General features: G+C 33.1%; 1 protein-coding gene across 2 annotated transcripts in view; it reads left to right on the top strand.

The window, feature by feature from the left end:
• Positions 1 to 20561, top strand: part of TNFSF13B (TNF superfamily member 13b) — a 40853-nt gene extending 20292 nt beyond the window's left edge. For both annotated transcript variants that reach the window (XM_055244338.2, XM_055244337.2), the window contains 3 exons: positions 15458 to 15570; positions 15659 to 15809; positions 18901 to 20561. In XM_055244338.2, coding sequence (XP_055100313.1) covers positions 15458 to 15570; positions 15659 to 15809; positions 18901 to 19013 — 377 coding nt within the window. In that variant the 3' untranslated portion in view covers positions 19014 to 20561. The remainder of the gene's footprint in view (positions 1 to 15457; positions 15571 to 15658; positions 15810 to 18900) is intronic.
• Positions 20562 to 21903: the final 1342 nt, after the last annotated feature.

Below are 21903 nucleotides of genomic sequence, written 5' to 3'. Positions count from 1 at the left end.
CTCCTTGGCTTACAATGGAGTTATGTCCTGATAAACCCATCATAAGCTGAAAATAATGTACATTGAAAAAAAGCAGTTAGAACATCTAACTTACCAAATATCATAGCTTAGTCTAGCCTACCATAAATGTGCTCAGAACACTTACGTTAGTCTACAATTGGGCAAAATCATCTAACATGAAGCCCATTTTATAATAAAGTATTGAGTAGCTCATATTATGTTTTGAATACTGGACTGAAGTATGATTTCTCCTGAATGTATGTGGCTTTCACACCTTTGTAAAGTTGAAGAGTCTAAGCCAAACCATCCCAAGTCCATGTGCGTGGTTTTCTACTTTGAAAGAGCTTACCTCTTGATGAGGAGAAAACAAAGGAAAGATCCAACAACCTACAAATGAACAAGTAAAATGTAAATGAGACGAAATGCTGTGGAGGGCAGCAAAGCAGGCGGGGGCAGGAGGAAGTTTTGTGTTGTGACCCAACTATGAGTCCAGGAGTATCTGGAGGTTAAGCTAGGCAATGAGGAATGAGCAAAACAAAACTAGCACAGATGATGAATGTGAGTTGGCACTGGTAATGATTCCCTGGCATGCACTTTTCATCTGTGTTTTTTTCTGTGTGACTTTAATTGTCCTAAATGCAACACAAGTACTAAACTACTTGTAAATCTATTATTTATTGCTCAACATTTTCCTAAATCATGTTTGCAACTTTTAATAAGCAGCACACTGTTTCCTAAGAAGTAAAAGAAAGCCAGAAGAAGATCTTAAGGGCCAAAGTTATAGTTTTTAAAAATTCCTTGGAAAAGGTTTACTTTACACATCTCCCCCCCTCCCCCCAACATGCTATAAATTGCACCAAATTATGCAGCTGCTATACTCCAATGTGTGTGTGAACTGGAGAGTGTGCTGTGATCTTCCTGGAGTGGTGACTGCTTCTCACAGATCCAGGGGTGCTGAACTGGGATGCTTACCTGGGATGGTTGCTTGCAGTGCTCCAAACTTTAGGACGAACAGGTTGCCCTTGTGATGTCAGCAAACCCTTGACCAGTATATAAATGTTAGTGTGCATGGGCATTTAGCAGGCAGATAGAGGTAGGTTGCATTTTGTTAAAAAACGTTGTACTCAATGAAGCATTTTACTTGCACAGGTCCATAAGAAGACTTCTGGGAAAAGATAATATATTATTAATATTATTAGCATATTAGATATAATTATATACTATATAATATATAATGTATTATAATAATTATATATAATAATTTATTATCTTCTGGGGAAAGAAAATATATATAACATGATATATATTATATATCATATAACACATGATTATATTATATATTATATATATTATATTATATTATATATAATATATCACATATATTATAATATGATAGATAATATATTACATATATTATAATATGATATATTACATATACTACATATATCATATTATAATATGTAATATATTATCTATCATATTATAATATGTCATATATCATATATCATACTATAATATGTAATATATCACATATATTATATATAATATATCACATATATCATATATAATATATCACATATATTACATATAATATATCACATATATTATATATAATATATCACATATATTATATATAATATATCACATATTACATATATATTATATGATACATATATTACATATATACATCTATTACATACATATATAAATATATTACATATAATACACACATATATAAATAATTACATATAATACATATATTACACATAACATAATATATAATATATTATAATATGATATGATATATATCATATCATATATATCTATATATCATATGATACATATATATTACATATAATTACATATAATATTATTAGCATATTGTATATATTATCTTATTGTATTATACATAACATCAGGTCTTGAGATGAAATCATGTTATGTATTCCGGAGACATGGAGGTTCAAAGGAGCGGGGCTACGTCCATCTGATATTTTGAGTTCCTATGCTTGCTCTGCCCCATACTTCTGTCCAGACAGTGAGGGCAGAGGTAAACTTCACAAAAGAGAAAAAGACAAGAGGGGTTTATCAGAGTGTAGTCTCATGTCTTTTCTGTTCATTTGTTTTTTTGAATTTTAATCTAGATTTTGAATAGGTAATGCATTCACATCTTGCAAAAAATAAAGGAGCACAACAAGTGTGGATTGCTCCTTTTCCCATCTGTTCCTGCCCACACTCACCTCACTTTTAGTTTCCTATGTAGACTTCAGACTCCCTCTATGTTAACACAAACAAATGCAAATGTAGCTCTGCTTTCCTCCTTTCTTATAGTAAACACTTAAAAACCATGTTTGCAATAGGTATGATTTGAAAATGAGATTGCAAACTGCATTCTTTACCTAACAATGTATATTGCAGACATTTTCATGCCTGTGTACAGAGTTCCTCATATTAAAAAAAAAGCAGTATAGTATTCCATTGTATGAATTGAATGTATTTAACTAGTCTCCTACCAATAGACTTCTTGGTGTCCATCTTTTGCAATGCAGGTGCTTCAAAAAATAATTGTGTGCATCTGTAACTTCTCATATGTCAGCCTATGTGTGGGACAGATTTTGAATTTTAACAGTTATTGCTAAGTGGTCCTATAGGGGTTGTAAAATGTTATGCTATCACTGGCAGCAGAAGAACATCAGGTGAAAAATAGCATCTCTTAATTTGCTTTCTTTCAAGCCATTCTTTTGTGTGTTTTAAGAACCATTTGTATTTCTGTCTTTACATTCTTCCAATTTTTCATTTCTATTTTTATTTTTTTCTGTGAGCCATCTGTTCATATTTTTTTCCACTTTTTCATTGGACTTGGTCATTTTTAAACTGATTTCTGTGAGCACCTTATATCTCAAGCAGATTAATTCTTTATATTACTAATTGTAAGCATTTCCTCCCATGCTGTCATTTGTCTTAATTTTGCATACATTTTTTTTCTGTCAATTTTATCAATTTTTTAAAAGGATTCTGGATTTGGGGTTGTGATTAGAAAGGCCTTTTACACTTAAACGTATTAAGGAAAGATCTCATGTTCCTTCTGAAACCTTTATAGTTATTTTCTACCTTTAAATAATTTATCTATTTGCAACTTATCCTGGTATGTGAGGTATGAAACCAACTTAATTTTCCCCCGTGAGGGCATCACAGTTTTTTTAATCGCCCGTCTTTTCCACACTGCTTGAAGACATTAACTTTAACTTTTATTAAGTTCCCGTGTTTAGTCTGTTTTTTTCTGTTTTTAAATACTTTTCTGTTATATCATATTGACTTAATGTCTATTTATGCACCCCAATAAAATGACATTTTGGCTACTAGAGCTTTGTATTACTTTCTGTTAAATTTAATTCACTCATTTTTTCTTTTTACTTCTAGAATTTTTCTGTTTTTTATTAAATATAGGAACTGTAGAATCAGCTTACTTAGTTAAAAAGAAAAAGAAAAATGCCTGCTGATATTTTTGTTGGATCTCATATTTATAAATTAAGAAAAATACCCTCATGATGACAGATGTACAAATCCAATCCAATCCAAGAACATGATATATATTTATATTTGTTTAGTCTCCTTTCGTTTCTTTTAGTATGTGTTACAATTTTCTTCAAGAAATTCTTGCATATTTCCTATTAATATCATTACAAGGTGTTTTACCTTTTCAAATGCTATGATAAATAGAAACATTTTCTTTTATTATATTTTCCAGCTGGTTGTTCTTTTTGTGTATAAAAGCCTTGAATTCCATGCTATATCTTTTCAATATTAAGGTTGAAATGTTTTCTTTTATTTTTGGATTGCATTTCTCTAGCATGACTTTGCCCAGAATTTTACTTTTAACTTCTCTGAAATAATTTTTCTGTGTTTCCCATGTGTGCAAAACAGAGTTGCTCTTTGTTTTTTGATCTCATCTTAAAATCATTTTCATTTATTGGGTGATATAAATCAATTTCCATTTACTTATTTCAGAAATGTATTTGGCTTTTATTCATCATATTGTGCTATACAGTGTATTGTTTTTTACGTTAACAAAAGAGTTTCTATTTTACAGTTTTAAAGAGGTTGCTTACTATGCAGGCTATTTGCTTTGCTTTTTCTGTTAGCGTAGACTTCTAAATGCTAAATACTAGGGGTAGCTACCTTTTCAGTTCTATCTTTTTATTGAAATTAAATTCATGTAACATAAAATTAAATGCACAATTCATTGTCATGTAGTATTCACAATATTTTACAACCGCCAACTCTCTCTAGCTCCAAAATATTTTCTTCAGCCCCAAAGAAAATCCTGTATCCATTAAGCAATCAGTCACCATTTCTCTGTTTCCCCACGCCCCTGTACCAGCAATCTGCTTTGTGTCTCTGTGGATTCATCTATTTTAGATGGTCTATATAAATGCAGTCACACAATACGTGACTTTTAGTGCCTGGCTTCTTTCACTTAGCATAATGTTTTGAGGTTCGCCCACATTCTAGCATGTATTCATACTTCATTCCTCTGTATGAATGTATATCATTCTATTATATGTAAGCCAGAATTTCATTAATGGGCATTTGGTTTGTTTCCACCTTTTGGCTATTGTGAGTAGTGATCCTGTGAACATTTGCATAAAGTACTTCCTGAGTGCCTCTTTTCAATTATTTGGAGTATACATCGATGAATCGATGAGTAGAATTGCTGAGAAAATGTCAGCCTGTTCACTACAGTGCTGCACAATTTTGCATTCCCCCAGCAACGTACGACTGTTCTAATTTTTCCACATCCTCACTGACACATCTTATTTTCAATGCTCTTATTATTGCCTTCCTATTGGGTGTGAAGCCATATCTCAGTTTGTTATTTATTTGCATTTTCCTTATGACTGATGAGGTTGAGCATCTTTTCATGTCCTTTTTGGTGTCTTCTTTGGAAAAATGTCTATTCAAGTACCCTGTCCATTTTTTTAATTGGGTTGTTTGTCTTTTTGTTGTTGAGTTGTAAAACTTCCTTATATATTATGGATACAAGACCCTTATCAAATATCTGATTTGCAAGTATTTTCTCCTATTTTGTGGATTATCTTCTTACTTTCTTGAGAATGTCATTTGAGGCACAAGAGTATTGTGCATCAGATAAATGAAGTAAAATTTATCTTTTTATTTGTTTCTTGTGATTTTAGTGTCATCATTGAAGAACTCATTGCCAAATTCAGCATCATGATTCACCGTATGTTTTCTTCTAAGAGTCTTGTAGTGTTATGTCTTATATTTAGGTAATCGATCTATTTTAATTCATTTTTGTATATGGTATGAAGCAGAGGTCCAAAGTCATCTTTTAGCATCAGGATATCTAGTTGTCCCAACATCATTTGTTGAAGATGATTTCTTCTGTATTGAATGGTCTTGGCACACTTGTTAAAAATGAGTTGGACATAGATGTATGGGTTTATTTCTGTACTCTCCATTTTATTTTGTTTGTGTATACACCCTGCCTTATGCTGGACCACCATACTATTTGGATTACTGTTAATGTTATAGTAAATTTTGAAATTTAGAATAGTGAATCCTTCAATTTTGTTATTTATTTTTAAGATTGTTTTGGCTCTTTGATACTCTTTTGCAATAACAAATGAATTGTAAGGCTGGCTTTTTCATTTTGGAGAACAAAAGGTCACTGAAATTTGTATATGGATTAGACTGAATCTGTACATAATACTAGGTATTACTGCTATCTTAAACTAAATCTATCAATCCATGAACACAAGATATCTTCTCTTTTATTTATATGTCCTATCATTTCTTATAGCAATCTTTTGTAGAGTTCAGTGTTAAAGTGTTTTATGTCCTTGGGTAAATTTACTTCTAGGTGTTATATTCTTTTGAATGCTGTTTAGTCAGTTCAGTTTGCTATAACAAATTACAGTAGACTGAGTGGCTTAAACAATAGAAATGTATTTCTCACACTTCTGGAAGCTGGAAAATTCAAGATTAAGGTGCCAACATATTTGGTTTGTGAATGGTGGTCTTTTCATTGTGCTTTCACATGGCTGAGAACAGAGACAAAAGCAAGTTCTTGTGTCTTTTCCTATAAGGACATTAACCCATCATGAAGGCTGTGCCACCACGACCTAATTATTTCCCAAAGGCACCACCCCCTAATACCATCACATTGGAAGTTAGAATTTCAATATATCAATTTTGGGTGACAGAAATATTCAGTCCATAACAGATGCTACTGTAAATGGGATTCTTTTTTAATATTTCATTTTTAGATTATCCATTCCTGGTATATTGAAGCACAACAGATTTTTGAGTGTTGATCTTGTACCCTGCAACTTAACTGAATTCATTGGTTAGTTTTAGTAGATTTTTTTGTAAATTCATGGAATTTTTTTTTTTTTTTTTGAGATGGAATTTTGCTCTGTTGCTCAGGCTGGAGTGTATTGGCACGATCTCGACTCACAGCAACATCTGCCTCCCGGGTTCAAGTGATTCTAGCACCTCAGCCTCCCGAGTAGCTGGGATTACAGGCGCCTCCCACCACACCCAGCTAATTTTTGTATTTTTGGTAGAAACAGGGTTTCACCATGTTGGCCAGACTGATCTCGAACTTCTGACCTCAAGAGATCTGCCTGCCTCAGCCTCCCAAAGTGTTGGTATTACAGGCGTGAACCACCACACCTGGCTGGAAATTTTCTATATATAGAATTATGATATCTGCAAATAGAAATCATTTTACTACTCTCCTTGCATTTGGATTTGTTTTTAAATTTCCAGTATATGTTGAATAGCAGTGGTAAATGCAGGCATAGTCCTGTTTCTGATGTTAGGGTAATCTTGAGGATTATTACATTTATATTCATGGTTGATTCTGGCCAGTAGTTTTTTGCGGTGTCTTTGTGTGGCACTGGTATCAGTGTAATTCTAGACGTACACAACAAGTTAGGAATTGTTCCCTTCTCTTTTACTGTTTTTTGGAAGAGTTTGAGAAGATTGATGTTAATTTTTCTTTAAATGTCTGGTAAAATTCACTAGTAAAGCCATCTAGTTATGAATTCTGAGGGAAGACTTGGATTAATTCAAACTCTATACTGGTTATAGGTCTGTTTAGGTCTTTTATTTATTTTTGAGTCAGTTTTGGTAGTTTGTGTGTTTCTAGGTATTTGTCCCTTTCATCTACATTATCTAATTTTTTAGAATGCAATTATTATAAATAATAAAAAGGTATAAACATTTTATTTCTAATAGGCCATTAATAATACCTCCATTTTCTTTAATGATTTTATTAATTGGAGTATTTTTTCTTTTATTGGTCAATGTAGCTCAATGATTGTCATTTTTGTTCATATTTTTCAAAACACCAATTTTCAGTGTTATTGTTTCATCTTTATCTGTTCTATTATTATTATTATTATTATTATTTTGAGATGGAGTCTCTATCACCCAGCCTGGAGTGCAATGGTGCAATCTCGGCTCACTGCAACCTTTGCCTCCCAGGTTCAGGTGATTCTCCTGCCTCAGCCTCCCAAGTAGCTGGGACTACAGGCATGTGCCACCATGCCTAGCTATTTTTATTTTTATTTTTTTTCTGTATTTTTAGTAGAGACTGGATTTCACCATGTTGGTCAGACTGATCTCCAACTCCTTACCTCAATGATTCACCCGCCTTGGCCTCTCAAAGTGCTGGGATTACAGGTGTGAGCCACCGCACCCAGCCCTTTTTCTATTCTTTATTCCATCTACCTTCCTTATTATTACTTTCTTTATTATATTATCTGATCTTTATTATTTTCTTCCGTCTGTCGATTTTGGGCTTAGTTTCTTGTTCTATTTCTATTTACTTAAGCTGAACTTAGAATATTGAGTTGAGATCTTTTTTAACATAGGCATTTACAGTTGTACATTTCTTTCTGAGTGCTACTTTCACTGCTTCCTGCGAATATTGCTATGTTGTGTTTTTATTTTCAATCATCTCAAAGTATTTTCTATTTTCTTCTAGGATTTATTCATAGATCAATTTGTTGTTTAAGAATTTGTTCAATTTTCACTTATTTGTGAGTTTTCCAACTTTCCTTATGTTATTGAAGGTAGCTAGAATCAATGCTTACTAGAGATTCATTTCAGATTGAAAAACATAAACAGGTTTTAAGGTCAAAGGATGAAAAACGTATCTTTTTAAAATACAAGATATTTGTAGAATTCAAATATTTTTAAATTTAATGAGAATTATTTTGTTGCATAACATGGTCTATCTTGGTGAATGTTCATGTGGATTTGAAAATATGTATTCTGCTGATTTTAGGTGGAGTGTTTTCTATATGTCTGTTAGGTTCAGTTAGTTTACAGTGTTGTTCAAGTTCACTATTGCCTTACTGATCTCTTACCTAGATGGTCTAGCTATTATTTCAGGTGAGATACTGAAATCTTCAGCTGTTACTGTAGAAATGTCTATTTCTCCTTTCAGTTCAGCCAATATCTGCTTATATCTTGAGGTTCTGTTGAGTGATGTTTATAATTATTAGGTATTCTTGATAAATTGACCCTATTATCAATATTTAATACTCTCTTTGTCTCATAAAAATTTTTGGCTTAACATGTATTTATTCTGATATCAGTATTAGCCATCCCTGTTCTCTTTGGCTGCTATCTGCAAGGAGGTATATTTGTCATCCATTGATCTTGAAATCTTGAAACACAAAAACCTGTTTGTGTTTTTGAATCTGAAGTGAGTCTCTAGTAGGCAGAATATAATTAGATCATGAGTTTGGGATTTTAAAAAATTTATTTTGTCAATCTCTATATTTTAGTTGCCAAATTTAAATTTAGCTCATTCATATTTAAAGTGATTACTGATAAGGAAAGAATTACTTATGTTGCAGTTTGTTCTTTTATAGGTTTTGTTCCTCATTTCTTTTATTACCTCTTCATTTTGTTTTTAATAGACTTTTATAGGTACACCATTTTGTTTTTCTCTTAATTTCTTTTTGTGCATTTTTAAAAGTTATTATCATAGTTGTGATTCTGGTGATTACAGTAAACATCCTAAATTTATAACAATGTGGTTTGAATTGATGACAACTTAGCTTCTCTCTTATGTTGTTATTGTCACAAAATATACACTTATACATTGTAAGCCCTTAACATAAATTAGTAATTATTATTTTATGTATCTGTCTTTTAAATAGTATAGGAAACAAAAAGAGAAGTTAAAAACTAAAAATACACTTACAATGGCTTTTATATTTACTTATGTATGTACCTTTACTTGTATTCTTTATTTCTTCATATGTCTTTCAGTTCTCACTTAGCATTTTTTTTTTATTTCTATGTCCTTTAGTATTTCTCACAGGGTAAGTCTGCTACCAATGAACTCCCTCAGTTTTTCTTTATTTGAGAACACCTTAATTTTTCTTCACATTTTAAGGATATTTTCCCACATATAGAATACATGGTAGATGGTGTTTTTCATTCAGTACTTTAAATATGTAATTCTCCTGCCTTCTGGCCTCTATGGTTTTTGATGACAAATCAGCTATTAATCTTATTGAGCATATTTTATATTTGATGAATTGCCTCTCTTTCTGCTTTCAAGGTCTCCTCTTTGTCATTATCTTTTAATAGCTTGATTTTAATAAGTCTTGGTAGGAATCTTTTGTGTTTACCCTTCTTGGAGTTTACTGAATTTTTTTAGATGTGTACATTTATGACTTTCTTCAACATTGGAAAGAATTTGGCCATTATTTCTCCAAATATTCTTTTTTCAAATTTTCTCTCTCTTCTCCTTCTGTAACTCTCATAATGCATATGTTCATCTGCTTAATGTCTCCTGGGGGTCTCTTATAATCTGTTCACTTTTCTTTTTTCTTTTAACTTTATTTTTAGAGCCATTTTAGATTCACAGAAAAATTGAGAGACCTCATATTCCCTACTGATGCATATCTTCCCCCATTATCAAAATCCCCCACCAGAGTGATACATTTGTTACAACTGAGAAACCTACACTAATATATCATTATCATCCAGAGTCCATGGTTTACATTAGGGTTCACATTAGTGTTTTACTTTCTATAGGTTAGCACAAATGTATAATGCATGTATCCACCATTGTAATATTAGAGTATTTTCACTGTCCAAAAAATTCTCTGTGCTTCACTCCAACTACCTTTCCCTTTCCGCTGCTTATCCCCTGGAAATGGCATTTTTTAAATGTCTCTATAGTTTTAACTTTGTTCCAGAGTGCCATGTAGTTGGAATTGCACAGTATGTAACATTTTTATTTTCACTTCTTTTTTTTAGTAATAGCAATTTAAGTTTCCTCCATGATATATCAGTGTAGGTTTATCAGTTGTAACAAATGTATCACTGGTAGGGGATTTTGATAATGGGGGAGGATATGCATCTGTAGGGAGTATGAGGTCTATGAGATATCACTGTAACTTCCTCTCAGTTTTTCTGTGAATCTAAAATGGCTCTAAAAATGAAATTAAAAAAGAATAACGAAAAGTGAACAGATTATAAGAGAACCCACAGGATACATTAAACAGATGAACATATGCATTTTGAGAGTCACAGAAGGAGAAGAGAGTTAAAATTTGAAAAAAGAATATTTGGAGAAATAATGGCCAAACTCTTTCCAATGTTGAAGAAAGTCATAAATTTACACATCTAAAAAGTTCAGTAAACTTCAAGGAGGGTAAAGACAAAAAGATTCCAAATCTTATTAAAATCAATTATAGTAAATCTTGAAGTAGAGTAGTGTTAGTTCTCCCACTTTGTTCTTATCCTTTAATATTATGTTGGCATTTCTGTGTCTTTTGCTTCTCTATATATTCTTTAGACTCAGTTTGTTGATATTCAACTTGCTTTGATTTTGATTAAGATTACATTGAGTCACCTGGGCACGGTGGCTCATGCCTGTAATCCCAGCACTTTGGGAGGCCAAGGTGGGATCATGAGGTCAGGAGTTCGAGACCAGCCTGGCCAATATGGTGAAACCCCTGTCTACTAAAAATACAAAAATTAGCCCGGTGTGGTGGCACGTGCCTGTAGTCCCAGCTACTCGGGAGGCTGAGGCAGGAGAATTGCTTGAACCCAGGAGGCAGAGGTTGCAGTAAGCCAAGATGGCGCCCCTGTCTCCAGCCTGGGCGACAGAGCAAGACTTGGGGAAAACAAAGAAACAAACAAACAACAACAACAAAAAACATTGCATTGAATCTACAGGAAGAACTGACATCTTGACAATATTGATTCTTCCTGTTCATAAACATAGAATAGCTTTCCATTTATTTAGTGCTTTAAATCTTTTACATATTTTGTTGGATTATTCCTAAGTATTTCATTTTTGAGGTAATCGTCTAAATGCCATTATGTTTTTAATTTCAAATTCCACTTGTTTATTACTGGTAGAAAAGTGTTAGATCACTGGTAGAAAAGTGATTCGCTATTGAGTATTAATCTTGTAATAATGACTTTATTCTTTTGGTCCACTGAATAGTTCATAATTTTCTCTTTCTTTGTATGCCTTGAAGTTTCTTCTTGAAAATTGAACAGTTAGGATGTTACAATGTAGCAAATCTGAAAATCAAAATTACTCCCATCCTCAGGGTTTTCTGTTGTTGATGGATGTGGACTGCAGTTGTTCACTTCTTTAGTAATTTTTCCAAAATACTTTTTTTTTTTTTTTTTTTTTTGTGCCTGGACTCTATTCCTTGTCCTGTGTGGACACAGGAGTCCTTCTATTATCTCTTTTACTGGCCTGATAGAGATGATTTTATCACTAATCCTCATCCTGACAGAGATTTTGTTAAACATTAGAAGTCAAAAAATAAAAATAAAAATCTCTCTTGGTGTTTACAAACAGCCCCTGAACCAGGGTATTTCTTCAACCTTTCACTAGGCTGTCTGCAATTAAACTTAGTCTTTACCTCCTGTTTGCAGAGAGCCCGGGTAGGTATGTGGATGTGCATATGTGTGTGTGTGGATGTGGAAGGAATAAAGACAATAAATAAAAATAAGTAAATATGTTCTCTATCACTTTAATAAGATTATTGCCAGAAAGAGATGATAAAATGCCTAAATAAAATATTAAGAGACAGTAAGAATAGAGATCTACTACATACTTGTTTTATTTTCTATGCTGACAATACACCAGTGACATTTACTAAGAAGTGGGTCTTTAATTTTATAGATATAAATTTAATGTAAAAAATCTAACAAATCAATCTAAATTATTATAAAATTTTAGTAAACAAATATCTCTAGCTGGAATGTAGACAAGTCGTTTTAGAAATTTGTATTTTACTTCAATTTAAGAGAATATACTAGCTCTATGATGGAGGGCATTTCATTACCAAGAATTTCAGTAACTTGGTAGCAAAATGCTTTAAAAAAAACAGTTGAATACCTGTGATTAATTTTTACAGTACATTGCTATTTTGAATTATATTATGTTTAAATTTGAATTCATTAATTTAATAAATATTTGCTGCATGTCTACTGTGGGTCAGTCATGATGTTAAGCCCTGGGAAAATGACAGGGAACCAAACATAAATGGCCCTTTAGCTCAGAAAATTTAGTATCTCTCAAGTGTATTATTTTTTTAAAAGCTCTCTTCACTCCAAGCATCAAATGAATATCATTAAACTATGAAAGCAACTGCCTTGGTGAAGTCATCAGTTTGTGTTTTACAATAATGACAGTAACTGTATTAACTCTTCCTCATTTTTCAGCACTCCAAAAAGTGCTTTGCATACATTATGTCATTAAAAAAAATTAAAAACTATTTTATTATAATCTTTTCACTGAAATTATATCGTAAAAGAGGCGATGATGATTTTGCATTTGTAATTTGTCATTGAGGTGATCTTGTGTTAACTATTACTATACAAGAGGGCTTTTCTTTTAAGGAAAGTGTTCCCTTCTTTGGGAAAAGCCAATTAGACCTGCCTATGTCAAGGCACATTCACCCTTGGTGAGAGACAGTGACAGAGGTGGCTCCTGGGAGTGAGCAAGAAGCACAGGCCGACAAAAGCATGTCTGAAGAAGACCTGGGAAGTTTCTTGATCCACCCATAGATCCTCCATCCTTCCTCCCCACTCTCCCTGACATCTTTCCTCCCTCTGTCCATGGTAATAGGAACTCAAAGATCTGACTAAGGAAATGTTATTTATTTCAACTTGAATTTGCAATGTAATTTGCTTTGTTATCACCTAGGATTCTTACTCCTTAGAAACAATCAGAAATGTGTTATTTTATATTCTTCCCTCAAGAATCTTATTTGGAATGGGAATATAAATTAGTGTAGCCGTTATGAAAATTAGTATAAAAGTTTCTTTAAAAATTAAAAATAAAATACCATATGAGCCAGCAATCCCACTACCAAGTATATATCCAAAGAAAATGAAATCAGTGTGTCAAAGAGATATCTCTCATCCAAGTACTAACCATGCCCAATTCTGCTTAGCTCCTGAGGTCAGACAAGATAGGGTGCATTCGGAGTGGTGTGACCATAGAAGAGATATCTGTACTTCAATGTTTATTGCAGAATTGTTCACAATAGCAAGATATTAAATCAACCTAAGTGTCCATCTGCAGATGAATGGATGAGGAAAATGTGCAATATATACACAGTGGAATACTATTCAGCATAAAAAGAAGGAAACCCTGTTGTTTGCAGTAACATGGATGAACTTGGAGGACATTATAATAACAAGTGAAATAAGCACAGAAAGACAAATACTACATGATCTGACATATATGTGGAATATAAAAAAAGTCAAATTCAAAGAAGTAGAGAGTAGAATGGTGTTGACCAGTGCCTGGGGTGGTGGGAGTGGGGGTGAAAATACGTTGATCAAAGGTTACAAAATCTCAGTTGGACTGGAGGAATACGTTCAAGAGATCTCGTGTACAACATGGTGACTACAGTTAATGAAAACATATTTTTTGAAAAATGCTAAATGAGCAGATATTGTGTTCTCACCACAAAAATGACAACTATACGAGGTAACATATATTTTAATTTGCTCAACTCAGTCATCGCACAATGCCTATATATTTCAAGACATCATGTTGTACATGACAAATATGTACAATTTTATCTGTCAATTAAAACATAAGATCAAGAAAGAATTTTATTTGGAAAAAGTTTAAATATATTTGGTTTGCCTTGGAAACACTATATGAAGAAGGCACGTACAGTTGGCAGTTGTATTTACAGAATGTGAACACATTGTTAGCTACCACATCATCCTGTGCCCCTCATGAAGACCCACAGAAAAAAATGTTCTTTAATCTAAATTCTAGAAAGATTGTTGTCTTCTTGGGCTTCTAGCCTACTGTCTGTTGTGGACTCTGCATTTTATTATCGATTTTGTTTTCATTTTTGCTATGATCAGGATGGAATTTGGACACAGGTATGGTCCACCATTACCAATTATATAGGGACATTTAAAGTATGATTTTAGACTAACTTCCATACCTCTATTTTACTATTTTATCCTTATATTACAGTCCCCCTAATCTTCTTTTTATTCATTTTACATCATTTAATTTATACTCCCCAAATTTCCCAATCTCCAGCCTTAGGGCTCACCCTTTACTTGACACACCCATGAGAAATCCAGGGCACGTAAAGTATGAAGTCACAGGAAAGGAGTGTCTCTGCTCTCTTAATGGGTTCTGATGTCCGAACGCACCTACAGATTCTGGCTCAGCAACGTAGTCCCCCATGTGCCTACTCACTGATAGCTACTGTCTTCTCTCTGTCCCTTTCACCTCACCCTTGAGCACAGTGGCCTCCTTGTCACTCCCCAAGTGACTTTTGTTGAGTAATGGAGGAGAATGATCACTGAACTGAACAGAAGCCATTGAAACTCAAATATCATAGATCGTTGTTACAAAGCTCCTTGACCGTTCTTAGTAAAGGTTGTGTCTGAGTCACTTTCTTCTTTCTTCCGTAGGCTCCCTTCTGTTGCCACATTTGGGCCAAGGAATGGAGAGATTTCTTCCTCTGGAAAGCTTTTGCCAAACTCTTCAGATGCTCTTTCCTCTCTGGGAATCAAAGGAAAATCTCTACTAGTGTGTTATTCAGAGAAATTTCGTCCACTCTTTGCTTCAAACTCTCTTATCCAGATTAGCCTTTATTATGAAATAGCTGAAATATAGACCAATAAAGGGAAAACCCAGACATTCATATAAAGGGTTAGCTCTCAGGTTCTTGTATCCGATATATTAACCCAGGTTAACATATAAGTGATGGCAAAGAATCCAGTGCAGTAATGTGACTTGTATTCCTTTTTCCTTCTTTTTTTTCTTTTTTCTTTCTTTTTTTTTTTTAGGATGGAATTATCTTCTATGTTTCAGAGGTAGCTTAACAACTAAATGGAGGTGAAAACTGCTTTTCTTGGTTTCTTTCCTTATAAATGATTCTCTTCATTGCAGGATCTTACACATTTGTTCCATGGCTTCTCAGCTTTAAAAGGGGAAGTGCCCTAGAAGAAAAAGATAATAAAATATTGGTCAAAGAAACTGGCTACTTTTTTATATATGGTCAGGTAGGTTCAAACCCTAATTCTGGTTTTACTGTTCAAAGCCTCCCATTTTGTGTTCATTTCTGACCAAGTTTTTTGGTTTGTTTCTCAGGTTTTATACACTGATAAGACCTATGCCATGGGACATCTAATTCAGAGGAAAAAGGTCCATGTCTTTGGGGATGAATTGAGTCTGGTGACTTTGTTTCGATGTATTCAAAATATGCCTGAAACACTACCCAATAATTCCTGCTATTCAGCTGGTAAATAATAGTTCTCACACCCTGCTAATTGTGAAATGAAGAGAGTTTGATGAAAAATCTGAGCTGCAAAATGCAAAAATGAAAGGATGGTGCCCTAACATACAAATAGACAGAAAGACATTCCTCAATATTTTGTGTTTTTTAAATCTTGAATGATAAGCTAGTCTGTTTTAATTGAGAAACATGGAATTATTACTAATAGTTTTACCATTTTTATATGCATTTAGAAAGGGTAGTAATTTCATAGCAACTTCTACATTGTACATAGTACATGGTACATAGTACTTCTACATAGTAACTTCTACACTGAGAAAAATTCCAATGTATTTTTTTCAACACTTAATTACAACAATAATAATATCTGACAAGGATAGAGTGATTACCACTTGCCAGGCACTCTTTTCTGCATTTTATATATGCTTGCTTATTTAATCTTCCCATTTAAGGGAGTTAGGATCTAGGCACAGAGAAGTAACATAACTTGTCCCAGGTTACACAGCTACTAATTTTTAGACTTGGTTTAAACCAGCCAGTCTGGCTCCACACTGGGAGCAACCAAAACTCTTCTTGCATGCTGTGGAAGAAATGCCCCAGCCGGGTTTGAGGGGAAGGGAAAGTTGTACAATGGCTTCTTTCTCATACAGGTGACATCTTGTGTCAATGGACACCAGACAGGTGACTTAGGAATGTGAAAGTGTAGGCCCAAACCTACCTTTGCACCCAGGAGCAGTGAGAGGCAGAGAGCACGGCAGGTTTTGTACACCTTAGGTCCGTTTCAGCTGTAGTTGCCAACATTTCCTTCATTTTCTTTTTCAAGGGTGATTTAAAATTAATCCAGGCTGGTTTTGAAGAAAAATATTTACCTTAAGCACATTTATTTTCTCTGTTGATTTTGTAAAAATCCAGAACCCTGAGGAATGGCTTCAGTTCCAGATGGTTACTATGAATGACCGTGTGACACACAGGAACGGAGGCTGGCTATGCATTTTGAAAAACTGTATTTCAAAGGCATTTACAAACAAATGCCCAATAAGTCAGTTAGAAACTAAGGAAAATAGTTTCTAATAATAGAAATGACGTCATTCTGGATCTGCAGCCACAGATAGCATTGGTGGGGAGATGAGGAAGTTTATAAAATTAGAATTCCCTAATTTTCATAAAGAGATGTTTCCTTTCACCCAGTGCTGACTAATAGTTTGGAGCTGCAAAATATTTATAAACAGTAAGACTACTCCAATCTGTTATTTATTTATATTTATTAGCACTAAAAATTTTACAAGTAACTCTTTAAAACGTTTTTCTAGTCATCTGCTCCTCTTACACTTACTTGCTCTTAGAGGACTCTGCTAGATTTCTTAAGGTGTCTCACTTTTTAAGAATAATTCACCGGACTTCGAAAATATTTTTCATTACTAGTAGCTTACTGTTGTATATGAGTACCATCCTCTAGGAAGTTTCAGGTTTGCAATTTTAATCTGTTTTAGGGCAAATTTATTTAAAGCCATTTAAAACCACACATTAGAGTATAAGTACATAAAATGTTTCCATAGTAACCTGAAAAGATGTAAATGGCCAACTTAAGAAACCCAACATAATACCAAAGAACCACTTATATACCTAAAGCTGAATCTTATTATTTATTGTATTAATAAAATGTTTATTAGAAAAATTATACCTGATTGCTGTAATCTGGAAGAATTGAAATAGCCAATAACTTAGTGTTAAAATGTTAAATAGATTCTATCATTGTTCACACCCACCTCATCTTTAGAGTTAACATTACTTAATGCTTTGTGAGCTATGGTCTTTGTCAAAATGTTAGGTCATTTCCAATCTCTATGAAAACGACAATTCTGTTCAACAAATAAATCTCAATCTTTTTATTCTTACTACTTAAGGTAGTCCTCAAATGCTTTGTCAATTCTAGAAAGTGTACACATAACTTTTAATAAGTCCTAAAAAACTTTCTTTTGTTTGTATTCTGTGTTTGCCCATTACAAAAAAGCATACCCAGTGGGGATGGAAATTTTGTCATCCTTGATCACTGCTGCACGTTTGTCTAGAAGGGTGCCTGGTACGTAGTAAATGTTCAATAAATAAACTCCCCCTGGCTGCTGCCTGAGCAAATTTGTATGCTTTGGGCTTTAGGTTAGAATAGACATGAACATACATGTGTTTATGTAGGTACATTTTCACTATGCTAATGAAACAATGCAACTGTTCTAAAAATAGCCACAAGTATTGACAATTCAGATGACAGTTTTATTGTTTGTTAGTTTCTTTATTTCTTCTCTTCCCCCTGTTCCTCTTCTTTCTTCTCCTTCATATTTTTCCTTTGAGGTGGGGTAAAGAATTACCTGATACATTGAGTGTAGTCCCTGAATGTATTTTGTATTACTAATTCACAGATGCATTTGTCTTTGTAAATTAGTTGCACTCTTCATTTTTGAAGAGTTAATTACATTGTTGTTTTTAATTATAAAGACAAACGTGGTCATCTAAGAAAACAAAATATAAGAGGTTGTGAAAAGTAATCCAGATAATGCTTAAATCCATAGTCTGGACTCTCAAGAAAAACATATTAATGAATATGGTATGTTAAGAAATGGTGTTTTCTTCAGTTTTTAATATTTATGCTTTTCATTTGTATGTTTAAAACTATAATTAGGAATATCTAGTATGTGTATGTGTGTGTAATTTTTCACATTTTTATTTAACATTATTATAAAAACTTTCCTTGTCAACAAAATTTAACAAAACTCATCACTAATCATTTAATATTCTATCAAGGGATGTTCCATGATTTACCTAACTGTTTAAAAAGTTATATATTGGGCTTCTTTTGGGGAACTCCATTTTTTAAAGAGTGGGTGATAAATGCATATATATCTGTTGTAACTCCTTTTGCTTATTTCTTCTAAATTTTTTTAGGCTAAGATAATTGTAATGGTTTAGAAGTCCGTTGGTGTATTTTGAAGTGTGAATGCCTATGTTAACATTTTTTATTTACAGAACAAAATAGTTTTATTTAAGGTTCTTTTCTTTTCTGTTGTATAACCACTTACAGTTCTTGTAAATCATTTTTTCCCAGGCATTGCAAAACTGGAAGAAGGAGATGAACTCCAACTTGCAATACCAAGAGAAAATGCACAAATATCACTGGATGGAGATGTCACATTTTTTGGTGCATTGAAACTGCTGTGACCTACTTACACCATGTCTGTAGCTATTTTCCTCCCTTTCTCTGTACCTCTAAGAAGAAAGAATCTAACTGAAAATACCAAAAAAAAAAAAAAAAAAAAAAAAGAAGAAAGAAAGTAGTTGCCATTGCCTTTTCTGTGAGCTATTTGTTTTGGTTTGCGGAAACTAGTCCAAAACAGGAAATTTAACAGACAGCCACAGCCAAAGAGTGTCATGTGAATTACAAGAAATAGAGCCCATTTACGGAAAGATAGAACTAGAAAGGCTTTTCATTATAATTCCATGTTGAACAATTGAGTCATAGCTTCTTATCTTGGAGGAAGGGCACAATTCAAAGGGGCAGTAAGGATTTTGTAAAATGTGGCATCCATAATTTACTATGGAACAAGTGCCCACATCTCTAGGACATTAAGACATTTATAAGAAATCTCAGGAGTCATCTTCTGTTTTTATGTTAAATGCACTCCCTCCTTTTCAGTTAACATTATAAAAAGTAAAAAATAAAAATTTTAGAAATCTTGCATTAGATACATGAAAAAAATAAAAGTTTAAATTTAAATATGAAACAATTTGGCTGAAAATAGTATCCATGTAGTATTTAAGTGTTGTATGGTTATTTCAAGTACGCAATTTCTATCTATAATGTAATATATTACCCACACATTTTTTTCACAGGAGAGAGAGAATATCCTCATTTGTTTATGCTCGTGTGTATTTTCTGTAGTGAATTTCAGAAACTTTAATTATCAGGTAATTTCAATTTATGCATATAAAGCATTGATTGAAAAGTAACTGTAATTGTGCATATATAACAACATAATCTCCAACAGAAGTTACTGAATACATTCATACTAATGTAATGTAATTTCCCTTTATTTCTTGCTCTTCTGTTTCAAACTGCTGCTATTGTAGTTTACATATCCCAACCTTTAAAAATATTCCTCTTATTAGCTTTATATTCACTTTATAGAGGTTGAGTTTTAATTACAATTCTTGGCATCCTGAAGTATGTCACATACCATGTGCTCCTTATAAATATGTTGATATCTCAGAAGACATCATCCCAGTTTTCATTTTATAAAGTACCATACTTAAGAATGCTGTAATACTTATCTTTTATAACATGTTTCCTTTGCTTTGCTTGTCTTTTATGTCATTGGTTTTAACTGTTTACTTCATTTAACAGTTTACATCGTTCAACAGTTTACTTCATTAAACAGTAGGTGAAAAATAGTTGCCATTCTATGAAAATGTTCCCATCTATATCAAAATACTTTTCAAGGATATACTTTTCAAAACAAACGATTTAAATTTTATGTTTAAAATCTAAACTTTAGATTTAAACTTTATTTAAATATCTGGTTCCTATGATTCCGACTTCAGTAAGTTCAAATAAAATATATTTTGCAATTCGTTTTGTTTTTACATTATCATTTTAAAAGAAGAAGTGATAAGTGGAGTCAGAGTTTTAATGCTAGGCGGGGTGATTAATGATTTTTCTGTTGTTGCTGCTAATGTGGATTAACAAATAAAAACATTCATTGCCTTTTGCCTCATTGTCTGACTGAGTTTGTCTAGCAACATCCACCTTTTGAATTCTCGCTGTGTAATTAAATGTTATTTTTTAAATCGGGTGAAACATGATAAATTAATTTGTGTTAGGATATGATAGTTTGGAAATGTGACTATTTTCCATATCTGAAAAAGGATCTGTTCACATCTGTATCTGTCTAACTACCTAATTTTAAACTATTTAGAAGCAGACATCAGTTATGTTATTACCTTTAGAGTTGAATTTATCCAACAGTACAGTATATTTTGTGAGATTTTTAGTACAATATTAAGTATATATAATTGATATAATATCAAGTATTTATATATTACTTATAATATTAAGTAGATGTATAACTGAGAAAAGCTAATAGCAGGCCAAGCATTCTTCTCCTAAGGAGCTGACTATGGGGTGGTAAAATTCCACCAGGACAAGCATCTTGAAGGGATCATGAAAGGCATCATGGAGGGCAATCTCATTGGCAGCAACCTCTTATTACATCTTGGGCCCGACCCCCACTCTGCTGTAATTAGAAGGTTGTATTAGTCTGTTTTCACACTGCTGATAAAGGCTTACTCAAGATTGGGTAATTTATAAAGAAAAAAGTTTTAATGGACTTACAGATCCACATAGCTGGGGAGGCCTCACAATCATGGTAGAAGGCAAAAGGCACATCTTACATGGTGGCAGGCAAAGAGTGAATGAGAGCCAAATAGAGAAGGAAACCCCTTATAAAACCATCAGATCTCGTGAGACTTATCACTACCACAGGACAATATGGGGGAACCGCCCCCCATGATTCAATTATTTCCCACCAGGTCCCTCCCACAACACATGGCAACTATGGAAGCTACAATTCAATATGAGATTTGGGTGGGGACACAGCCAAACCATATCAAAGGCGCAGTGGAGAATTCATAATCCTCACCATTTGAGGTTTGATGACGGTGATGAAAGGAAGACAACAGGTGGGATTATCGATAGAAGGGAGGAAATTCTTTACCATTGAGTTAATCACTTTACATGTTTTTAAAACTTTTTGACTTTTTGTTTTGAAATAATTTCAGACTTTTAAAAATATGGGAAAGAGAAGTGCAATGAAACCCCTTATATTCTTCACTTATATTCCCAGTGTTAACATCTTACCGCACAAGGGTAAAAGTCAAGACACTAACATTAAGACAGCAACTAATGCACAGACCCTGTGAAGACTGACCACATGCTAAGTTATAAAGCAAGATTCAGCACATTTTAAATAGTTGGCTTTATAAAAATTACAGTTTCTCTGCAGCGTCATTAGTAAAAGAAATCAGTGATTAAAAAGTAAGGAAAATATGCACG

Source organism: Symphalangus syndactylus, chromosome 15 (genome assembly GCF_028878055.3).
Source record: "Symphalangus syndactylus isolate Jambi chromosome 15, NHGRI_mSymSyn1-v2.1_pri, whole genome shotgun sequence".
NCBI lineage: Eukaryota > Metazoa > Chordata > Mammalia > Primates > Hylobatidae > Symphalangus > Symphalangus syndactylus.
This window is presented reverse-complemented; position numbering and strand designations above follow the sequence as displayed.